The sequence below is a fragment of the Limulus polyphemus genome, unplaced genomic scaffold, assembly GCF_000517525.1.
Source record: "Limulus polyphemus unplaced genomic scaffold, Limulus_polyphemus-2.1.2 Scaffold1155, whole genome shotgun sequence".
Lineage (NCBI taxonomy): Eukaryota > Metazoa > Arthropoda > Merostomata > Xiphosura > Limulidae > Limulus > Limulus polyphemus.
Window position 1 is genome coordinate 527 of NW_013666765.1, and position 12,443 is coordinate 12,969.

At 31.0% G+C, this 12,443-nt stretch overlaps 1 protein-coding gene across 1 annotated transcript; it reads left to right on the forward strand.

The window, feature by feature from the left end:
• The first annotated feature begins 579 nt into the window (after positions 1 to 579).
• On the forward strand, positions 580 to 8,402 carry LOC106462384 (F-box only protein 33-like). Its single transcript, XM_013922312.2, has 3 exons — positions 580 to 1,129; positions 3,986 to 4,677; positions 5,917 to 8,402. The coding sequence occupies exons 1-3, from the start codon at positions 582 to 584 to the stop codon at positions 6,225 to 6,227; spliced, it is 1,551 nt and encodes a 516-aa protein (XP_013777766.1). The 5' UTR covers positions 580 to 581; the 3' UTR covers positions 6,228 to 8,402.
• Positions 8,403 to 12,443: the final 4,041 nt, after the last annotated feature.

Genomic DNA, 12,443 nt, shown 5'->3' on the forward strand with positions numbered 1-12,443 from the left:
CAACGATAAAACACCATCTCAACAGTCTTCTCACGACACCTCAATGTTGTGTGTGTACCTTCAATACAACATTATGTGAATAATCATATTGTTTATATATATATATATATATTACTATTGACAAAGTAGCTTGAAAAATAAAAAGCAGTATCATTCGAGTATCATAACCCAAATTTTCAATGACATTTTATACTTTAACCAAATATAGTTTCGTAATAAAATGCAGCTTATCTTTTGCGTAGTTTTATGTCTGACGTTGGTAAATAATTAACTTTTTTAGCATCGATCTATGCAAAATTGTTGATTGAAACTTACTCAAAGTAATCTACAATCTAGTGAGTAAGCCGTAAGGCAGTAGGCTTACGACGCTAAAAATCGGCTTTTGATACCCGTGGTAGGCACAACACAGATAGTCCAATATGTGTCGTTGCGCTTAACAACAACAAAACGCAAAATGTATTCAATTTTTATTTGCATCAGTGATTTTCAGTGCAGGAGAAAAAACTAGTTTTAAAGCTTCTCTAATAATTCTCAAAATAAAAGTATAGTTATAAAAATGCCAACAGAGGGGCAATATAAATATGGCGGCCGTAGTACGACATAGGTTTTGGAACGATTTACCAACTGTTGTTATTACAGAAATTTTATCTTATTTGTCATTCGGTGATCGTCTTAGATGTTCCTTAGTGTGTAAATCTTGGAGGCAATGTCTTTTCAGTTCACAGTTTTGGAAAAACGTTGTTTTTGTGATAAACAACGGCAATACCCCGTCAACTTTACAAGTATTGTGGTCAAATAATCGAGCAAGGTCTCGATTTTTTCATAAAGTACTTAAATGTTGTAAAAATTCAGTTCGTAATGTTCAGGTTCGGTTCAATTCTCTGAATGGGGAAGATGTTTTGCAAGCTTTAGAAATCACAGAAACTTTAGTTACTCTAAGGAGTAAACTACAGGGTTTTTCGTTAGAGCCTTCAAGTAGTCACATTGAATGGAATTGTAGATCAAGCTGTAAAAGAAAAAACGAAGAGGATTTAAATTTCACGAACAAATTAGGAGATCACATGCAAAAAGGAGTTCATCAGAATGTTTCGCAAGCAAAAACTGAGGATAAAAGGAATTTTCAAGACAGGTTGTTGTTACTTGGAGTTGGAAATTAAATAGTCACTCTTTGTTAATCATAATATTTATTAATTATAATAGCAAATCCAAATCTATACTTTAGCCCAAAGTCTAGGCTCTGGAACCACTTATCAGTTTGACTTACATTTATGGATCAGTTAAACTAAAAACTTCTAAAAAGGCTTTGAATTTTGGACAACCTTTCATGGATAAATTAACCTTAATTGAAGACACTGAATTGCAATGCTTAAATTTCATGTATATATTACAGTTACTAAAACCAGTATTAATGTAGCTACATGCTAAACTTTTATTGAATGATATGTTTTTAGATTTGAGGCTAAATATTGCATTTTGATATTTTTATTTCATTTTCTATTATATATTTTTATTGGATGGTTAGTCATCTTAAAGTTGATAGTGCATATAATAAACTATGAAATAATACATCTCATATAACATAAGTGATATAAGTATAATCATGATGTTAGAAAAACAAATAGGTTCAAGAAGTCTTGATAGAAATGAATAAAAACCCTATAATCTGAGCGCTTTTGAAAGGTGGACCTTTCTTCTTCAGGGGCAAACTGCGAATCTGAAGAAGAAATGTCCACCTTTCAAAAGTGCTCAGGTTAGAGGGTTTATATTCATTACTATAAGTATAAATTAAATGAATTCTGTACAAGAAGGCTTACTTTTAGTAAGCTACTACATTATTTATGATTTATAAATGATGAAGATAACTAATGTAACAAAAACATGTTTTCTGATCCTTTACCTTTAATCCAAAGAAAGAGAAAGTTTAAAAAGGTAACTGAAGTTATCTAGGAATTCAAAATACATAATAGTATTTAGCTACTGTTCTGTGCTGACTACTATAAAGTTCATATTTAAGTTGTAAATGTTAGTAAGTGATTTACAGTAACTGATATTTTATAGCAGCCATAACAAGAGTTATGAGATCTTGTGCAAACAGTAGTATTAAATACATTTGTAAATATTTTACCTACCTGTTGCTGAATAAAGGTTATACAAACAATACTTTTTTTTTCTGCCACAAGATTCTTTGGTTGAAATACTGTTTTCAAAGTAATTTCCTGTAATTGTTAAGAGAGTAAGTAAGAAAACTATTAATGAAACATTTAAAAAACAAATTTCATAAGCTGGCCAAATAATGTTAATAAGCTTTTTATATAACTGCGGATTGTCATTAATATCTGCAGTATATCATTATGTAATAAAAAAAGAGTAAAATTGAGTGTTCAATTAATTATTCATCAAAAGAACTAAGTTATAATATGGGATTTTAGTTACATTAAACAGATTTTTATCTGCTATATGATATCAGGATCAAAAATCATGTCTTTATACTGTAAAATGATATGAAACATATGTTACAAGCAGGAATTTACTTGTTATTTTTCTTTCTTTTTTTTTATCTTTCTCTGCTCTTAAGGTAATTTAGTTGCCTTTCACATTTTGTCATTGTTGCATAGAAACAAGTATGGCAGCTGTATATATTATATTATGCCATTTCATGGAACTTTAAGATACTCATGATATTGAAAATGTGTACAGATTTCAGCTCTCTCTTTCACCAACTTTTGATATTTTCAACCATTTATTGTTAACACAAGGTAATGAGTGGATATTCAAGGCAAACGAACTGTAGAAAATATTAAAACAAAAGCTTTCCTTAATATTGCACAAACACAAAGAAATATGTATACACATAAATAGAGCTAAAAAAATATGATTGCCATTGGCAACTAGAAAAAGTTCTGATGCGTAGAAATACTGTATTCATTAACAAATAAGCTGTACCACATTTATTGAAACAGATAAAAGAAAAACAAATTGAATATCTTAAATGTCTAATGGGTGCCCTTGTTTCACAGACTTAGTCTGATTTGTTGATGCCTTACCAGCTGCACGAGAAAATGAACTAGCCAGTAATAGCAGTCCATTTTCACAAACCTAAGGCAACTCTAGTAAAATTGAGATACCCGACATAAACTGATGATATTGTAACTTGAAATGTTTATTACTGAAACTACACTGCACCATGTAGATTGTTACTTGCAGCTTCATTGTATTTTGTATTATGAAACAAATATATTTAAAATATAATGCTTTATAAAACCAAGTATATTATTTGTTAACAAAGTAATTTACTTTTAACTTCTCAACTGTAAATGACTGCCTCTTGTCACTCATTTTTTCCATAATCGTTCTTTATTCAACAACCAATGATATGAGTTTCTAAAATACAATATGTAACAAATTACTTTTAAGAGTCATTTATTGCCAAGGACATAAGAGTAATGGACTTTTATGGGCAAGATTTACCAGAAGATTATCAACCACAAAAAGCTGTTGGTAAATAGTTTTTCTGAACGAAGGAATCTAGGCACAACCATGGTCACAAGTGAAAGCTGTCTGACACAGATTATAATGAGCCCTGCCTAAAGAATAGCACATATTCCTGATCAGTGAGAATCTTTTCAGTAGACAATTTTGTCTCAATTTCAGCTGGCTCGCAGAAAATTTAGCTGTCTACTGACCTTTTTCAAATGTTTGAAGCCCTTTGATATACATACACAAACAAGTACACACACACACACAGGTAACATGTTTGAAAGCACTTGAAACTCAGTATGTATACAATTTCTGTTTAGCTTATATGGCCAGCCCACCAGACAAAACTAAAGTTGCAAAAGTTTTTATATTTCAAATGTTTGTTTTTGAGGAAAGTCTTGTGTTTGCACAATGTAATGTAAAACTTGTTTTTAACCAGTACTTATTATTTTGAAAAGTAAATATATGCTTTTTATAGTTATCCTTATTTTATTTATATGTTTTTAAGGTTCATCAAAGCCATCAGAACATTGATGATGCAAGATAATCATCTTAAGCATATTGGTTTTGGATTTATTGAGGAATTGGTTGAAGATGGAAATTCTTATTTAACTCTCTTGAGTCAACATCAGGCAGAATCTATTCAAAGCTTACATCTAGCATCAGTTCAAGAAACTATGTATGAAAAATCCAAAATTGTTTATCAAGCAAACCTTTTTCATTGTTTAATTCATCTGACGATTTTAAGTATTGATTTTGATCAAGTAACTGATGCACTATTGACTGCTTTGGCTGACCAAAACAGGCTTCCTCTAAAACAACTACTTTTATATTTAAGTAACTTAAATCCTCATTATCAACCAGTATCAGTGAAAACTTGGATGACACTCACCAAACAAAGTCCATCTCTAGAAGTTACAGTGACGTTACTGCACTTCAATGATGAAAGTTCTGTTTTGTCAGAAATTCTCAGCTCTCATATGCCGCTGACACACTTCCGGTCATTTTTTAGTGCTGGAATAGACGAAGATCTTCTGTATCAGTTAGCTGTTAGTAACAGTGAAACATTGCAATCACTTTACATTATGGACAGTCTGTCAGAAGAAAAAGGACCCAGTGTGTCATTTTTAGTTGTTGATGAAGATCCTTTTGTCATATTAGCTTGGAAGTGCAAAAAATTAACATCTCTTACAATAATAGGTAAGTTAGTTAATGTAAAAAGCTGTTATCTTAATTCAATATTTTTTGTTTGTTTTTCCAGTAAAATTTAAGGTTTTTGCAGTTTTTAAATCAGTGATGTCATTTTTGTTTATAAATAGAAATAGAAACAAGTGCATTTTTATTTTATGTATTTGTAGCTACATAGCACTTGTATTTGCTGGTTGGAAAAACTTTCATAAAAAAATTAGACAAGTATAAGGTGTAATGTCTGAAAGTACTGAATTTTTGCCATTGATGTTATATATGCATGTACATCAACGTATTGATAACAGTACTATTAAATATAGATTTGTAACTATTTTTATTTTCAACTGCTTGCTACAGATTATATAAACAATGTTTTTGCTTGTTACTTTGAATTAATTTCCTAGATTCATCTTTGAGAAATTAACAAGACTTTTTTGAAAAACATTAATTAATAATGTATTAATTTTTGTAAATGGTCAGTTGTGAATATTATAATGAGTAACAAAAGACTTCTATATCTAGTTATGCATAAATACTGCTACAACAGTCAATGAGGCCCACTGCATATACATTCTCTAAATGTGTGTCAATTGATAGCTATATGACATATGAAGAGCAAAATGTGGAGTTGGATATATGTCTGTCCCAATTGTTCTTAGTTAGTTTTTTTCATTTTTCTCAGTCTTTCCACATTCAAGCTTGTCAGTGAAAATAACTATTCTGTCTTCCAAAACTTCATAATTGTTCCATTCTAAAGCATTCTTCATTACCCAAGAGTTGATTCCTTTTTTATAAACTTTTAAAAAGTTCTCAAAGTATTATACAATAATTCTAATATAGAAAACAGTACATATGATGAAATTACAGAGAAAAAACTCTGTGATATTGAACTTGTAAATTGTTAAGGATCATTTGCTTAACGAAGACTGCTACTTAAGTTGTAATTTATAAGTATAAAAAAAATAAATGCATTTCAAAGGTTGGAATGAGATTATGATAACTGTTATTATTAAAATTGAAAGTGAGTTGCCATTTAAGTACTATAATTTTGTAAGTTTCATTTTTTTTTAGTCAAATCTAAAATTGATAAAGGTATAATATTCTCATCACTCATATCCGTATTGTATAAATAGTTAAGCACGTCTATAAACATACTGAATAATTCTGGATTAATCTTTGCATTATTAGTTTTATATTTAAAGTAATAGAATAAAAATGCACTACATAATGGTTACACTTGTATTTTTGTAGGATTTGAAGTTGCTGACTTGAATGTTATTGCTTTTGCTCGATTACGGGGATCTAATTTGAAAGAACTTAAGATTCCTGCCTGTTGTATAGTTGTTGGTGATGATGGAAAAGATGTAGTTTATCTTGATCAAGTTGCTCCAAATAAGTATCATACCCTAGTGAATGAAGTTTCTAAAAGCCTACAGTTTCAGTGGAAACCTTTATCAACTTTTGAACTCCATCCTTCAGTTATAAATGTGGAACTGGATGCTGAAGAGGCTTACCTTTGGTACATATTGAAAGATCAGAGGTGGTTAGATGTTGTAGATTAATAAGTCTTGTTGAATACTCTTTGTTGTGATTAAATATAGTAAGAAGTATTTTACCTTCAGACACTGTTACTCTCATCATTGACGATCTTGTGAAATCTTCTGTCACATCAGAGAAGAAAATGTTGAGAAAGTATTTCTTAAACCATATTATTGTCATTGAAAGAGTTTGTGACACTTGAAACATTTGCTTTCATGTGGTTCATCCATATTGAAAAGCTATATTTTCAAGCTTTTTGTTTTCATCTGGAGTACTCATGGTGATGAGAGATTTTTTCTTAGTGTGAGTATTTTGTGTTGACTGAATCATTGTTAGTTGATTTTTATCTTACCACCAGTGTTCTCTGTTACATATACCATACTTTTTTTTTGAATGACTCTTTTTTAAATTTAAGTATTATATCTGGTTCAATTTCATACTGTAAATTCCAGTATATTTTGCTATTCATATTATCTATGATGAAAAGAAATTTCATTAAATCACCTTTTTTCATAAGAACAATTATTTATTCCAATGTGCTTTATCAGCAAAATGATGTCTGTAATTAAACAAAACAAGTTTGAATTATTTCTATATTCACCTCAGTGTGGTCTCTGACTATAGTAATGTGAAGAAATACTGAAGTATTTGTTATATGTCAAACAACCAGGAAGTTGTGTATATTTTATTCTGTTGATAGAAGATTAAGTATGAGAAGCATCATGTTTTAAATATTCTGAAGTCTGTAAGTTATATTAATGTAATCAAAGTTTGCATAAGTATTTTTTTTTATGTAATTTGGTATTGTAGTATCCTATGGGTTGGAAAAGACACCAAAATTCTGGAAATAAGCTAATCTCTCAGATTTATAGATATGGGCTTTTCTGTGGCATTCTAAAGTGAAAGACAATATCACTGCATACTGTTCAATTTTCAGTTATTTTATAAGATCAAACAACAAGAATGTCGTCTTTAACTCAAGCTCTGGGTGAGTTCCTTATCATTAATTTTTTATAGATGTTACATTGTGTTAAAGAAAATTTACTGCACAAAAAAATCATTAAGCTCTAGCATGATATTTATTGGAAAGACATAAACAACCTCTTCTCATTACAGAAGTGCTTTTCTATGCACTCTTGAAATTCAAGTTAAAGTGTATTTTGATGTAACGAAATCTCTTGTCTGATAGAAAAATGCAACCTGCCCCAAAACATTTCATGATTGATTATTAAGCATGTTTCATGACCATAAGAAGTAAAATATACAATGATAAAAAATACCTTATGAATATTTAACATTAACTCATGAGCTTTACAACCAAAATAAGTGGCAAAGCAGTTTATAAAGAACAATTAGTAGGAGTTGTTATGAAACCCTAATATATGCAACATCATGCTCTCAATTGAAAGTTTTTTGCGACTATTATTCATGTTTGCATCAGGTGTTGTTCTTTAATAATTTAAAATATGAATGCAAAACTAATAAATGTATAGAACAATACATTTTACCATTTTTAATTACCTATGGCAAGAGTTGCTTTCACTCTGCAGTAACTGGGTGCTGAAAGCCAGCTGCAATTTATCTTTTAACATAATACAGCACAACTGTAACTCTCGAAAGCAGAGTAAGAAAAAATTGAAAAATTACTCTCTATCATTTGCCATATATTATTAGACAAGGATTTAGACAGTCATAAGTGATGTAAACACTTAGCCATTTTGTGAATAAACTTACATATTTCATATTAGAATTAATATTCTACGGCTTCATGAGCACTTATTTTTAACAGGCAAGGACTTAAAAGGAGTTTGTACATCACTTTTTGTTAGCCGGAATTGAACTATGGCTTGTAATTTAGAACCAAATCTTGTTTTCAACTAGTTACACAAATTAAATATATTTGTGTTTTTTCATGAATACATTGAAATCAGTGCTTTTTATAAATTATTGTAATATTGAGTAAATAAAGCTCTAAAAATATACAATAATGAAGCTAATGTAAGAAGTGACTGCTATAACTTCTGTACTAGGTTAATTGAAAAAGGATCGTGAGGTAAAAGCATCTCTTGTCTGAGATGAAGTGTTATCACATTTTTGAAGTCTTAAGAAAAGTGATTGTTTCAAGTAACTTTTTGTGTTGTATCCTTACTCATCGCTGTTATTCATATGAATAATAAATTTATTATGATTAATCCAAATGGCAATTCTTCTGATGTTTTCATTTAAACATGGTATTTTCAGGTCCAACTCTTTTTCTTAGAGCAAAAAAGATAGGTTCACAAAATAACAAAAGATATTTATTACAGAATAATCCTGAATTCTCTAAGCCTGAGTTTGTGAAAAATAAAGAGATTGGATACAAATGTACAGAAATACAAGGAACAATCTTTATTAAATGCAGTGTGTATGTATGTATTGCTTCAACACAGAGAATGATCACTTTTAATGAAGAATTCGAGACTTGTTAATTCTTCAACTTTTGAACCATTTGATCTTAATAGCTTCTGAATAAACTAATTCTTGAATAACTCTTTAAGTCTGAGAAGGCTACATATTCTGTAGTTAAAATCTATAGTGTCATACTTTCCCATTTCGAATAGAACTATCCATGTGACTGATCATTCCCATTTGAAAATAAGGGAGGTTGTAGCCTCAATACATCACCTGACATACCATTGGAGAAAAAATACAGTCCACATTCATACACTAGGAGCAGCTTTACAGCTATTCCTTACATGGGCAGACCAGCACAGGAGAGTATGTAGCTTGAGTGAAAGTAACTCAGACTTCTTGACTGTGTGTTACGTGAAAACTACACATATCTGAATAACTGATAATTTTTTAAAAATTCTATATTAAAACAAAAAGGTATAAAGTGCATACAATGTCTGAATACACTCCCACCCATGATTCAAACATGATGTCAAATTGACATTAATTTTCATCCTTAAAGCCAATAAACTTTATACACTCACACTGGGCAAAGAAGTACTGTAATTTTCTTTCGCCCTTGTAAACACATCCAACATAGACTACACAATCCTTTAACGAAAAATGCAACATATTAATTAATAATTTTACATAATTAAAATAATTTTAATAATGATACTACTGTTGGAAATAAGATTTAACACAATAAAAAACTCAAAATCTCAATACAGCAGAAAATACTTTAACAATGAAATTAAAAAAGTAAACACTTTAACCTAGATATTATAGGTTTACACAAGAAAATCACTTTGACAAAAATAGTAATTTAATAAACATTTCAACCTTCTACAAAATAAAATTTTTCATGTATAAAATACAACCTCATAAACTCAATGTATATCAAAATAACCATTTAACATTGAATGCTAATTTACAGTAGCATGGAAAAACATTCTTTAACACTAACAGTCAATAATTACACAAAAAGAATATATTTTAACATTGATTAATATTAATAGTTTTGTTTTGAATTTACTAACTGATACTGCTCCCCAGTGGCACAGCAATATGTCTGTGGAATTGCAATGCTGAAAACCAGGTTTTGATACCAATGGTGGGGAGACCACAGACAGTCTATTGTGTAGCTTTGTACTTAACTTCATACAAACAAACAATTACTGAATAAGTAAGGAAGATTACTGTTTAGAACAGGTATGACGTTTTGATCACTGGTGCAATCATTCTCAAGTACTTCAACATAATACAAATCACAAAACAAGCCATGAGATATTAATGCACCTCTTATCCAGAAGAGGGTCATGACTGCCTTGTGGATCATTAACTTCGATTTGTATCTGTTGGAAACAGCATGGTCTGGTAGATTGTCCATCAACAGAATTTCCAGTATTTCAACTAGAATAGGGTGGTCTTATCTGAAGCTGGTCAGTGAAGACATGTTCAATTATCTATTCAGTCTCAGACTTGCTAGGCCATACACCACCACCATGACTTTCAGTCATTCTATCTCCCTCACATTGAGACTGAATTTCAGGGAAACAACTCGATCGGTTATTCTGAATACACCAATTCCCAGCCATTGTCCAGAAAAAGTCTGAAATCCAAGAGACCTGACAACCGTCTCCTGTCAGTGGCTAGCTCTACCTAATGATAATAAGTTATTCAACTCCTCAAATATGCCATTTCTTCGAGTATGAAGCCTTTTTTAAACTTAGTAACTCAAGAGTTAAGAAAAGCACATAGTAATACACTTGGCAAAAGAAAAACTGAACATTCTGGAAAAACAAATCCCAGGTCACAGTACGAAAATTTTCTCCTTCCTACCTACTCTGATGTATTTTTAGGTGCTCTGATTCTCCTAGGATGATCAGATAGGCTCCACAGAATAATAGGAGGTTCAACTGGAATACATGTTATAGAGAAAACCTGAAGTCTCTGACCTTAATTAAATTTGAAGAAATGGAGGAGACTGTGCACAATGTATAATAAAATTAAACCATTTTTATTCAAACCACAAAACAATTAAAATAGTGTATTAACAAAGGATTGCACTTTTAGTGGGGAGGGCTCTTTGTATATCTAGATCTGTGTATTTCTAGAAGTGTGTTGAATCTCTCATAGAATCTATCTCGGACTGATAAAACATAGCATTATATAATGCTATTATTCTCAGAAGTGCATGTACTACTCACATGACAGTTGGTCACTCCCATCGAAAAATAAGGGGTGACCTGACTTGCCAAAGAAAAATAGTACTCTCTACTTTCACATAATATATATACATATTTGCAGAAATATTTCTCCAACGAGAAGGCACAGGTGACACCTTAGGTGAATGACTCAGAACAGTAGCTAACTAGAGTGAAAGAAATTTGGCTACTTGCATGACTAACGTTCTGTGTTAAAACCACATACACCTGTATATAGGAAAAGACTTACTTTAAACAAGAAGGTAACAAACATATGGTATGACTGCATGCCACACGGTTACAATACCTTCTAAGTTGCAAACTTGGTCAGGACTACCCAGTACTGTTTTCAAAGCAATTTATACTACATAAAAACGTCTTTTGATGTATCTGAAATTAAGGATGCCGATGGTAATTCAATTGACACGAATAACACCATGCGATATGACTTGAAGTTTCACCTTTCTTCTGAAATAGATCATGATTTTGTTGAAGTTTCCAATGACACTGCCTTTCTGTGGTGAAAATGTCATTATTCTCATTGCATCTTATGCTTTTTGCATTTTTTGGTGATTTCTTGGTACAAAACTGTCTATAATGCATCTTGGTTTTGTGTTCGCACCAGAACAAGAGATCAAGTACCTTACTGTCATGGAAGAAGCATAGTGGAGTGTTCATGTAATGAATGTACCTATGAGCATTATCGTCATTTGTCTTAGTGACTTAAAATATGTGTCAGATGACTACTAATTGCCAGTAAAACTAAACTATTTGCCTATGCGATCAGCATTTTTTGCTTATATTAATTTATTGAACACAATTTCGAATTGTTTGGAAATATACATTATGATACGTTTGATTTTAACCACAGAATTCAGTCATATAATTCGGTTAATATTGTTACAGTAAAATGCTACATTTATATCAGAATTCATCACTTAAGAAAGCTGTTTGTTCCAAGCAACATCGGTGAAAAGGTACAGAAATATCTTTCTGAAAAGTGAATTAGAGCATATATACCTGCGTGTTCAAACTGAATCTTGTAAACATATGTCACAGTCTTCAGGCACAGTAGAACATCTATATTATTTTATGTCATCAACTTATTATAACTTGTCAAATGCTCCATAAAGCTGCTTCACTAGAGATTTTTAACTCCGATACTAACTCAAATTTATAACATTAAGTAGTGATATAATAAATATTGTGTGGGTATGTGCTCGCAGTTGTCTAAGTTCTTTAAACAGCAGCATTGATTAGTTCTTCTTTTCTTTTTGAAACAGACTGAAAACTTCCCAACTTGAAGTCTTTTGAGATCTTTCAAGTCAAGTCTGTTTTGAACAGCTTAACGTTAAAATTTTAATCAAAAGCAATTTAGAACAACGTATAAATCAATACAACCTAATGTTGCGTCAGCGAGGTCACGTGACTAGTATCACGCCACTTCCTTCTCGAACCTTCGTGAATTGTCGGGAGATTACTAGATTGGGGGTAGTCTGGTATATATAAGATGGTCACAACTTGACGGGACAGTGTGTAGGTAGTGAGTAATTGAACTGCAGTCAGAGAGTGTGTAATTGAACTCGAGCACGTGAGACGTTC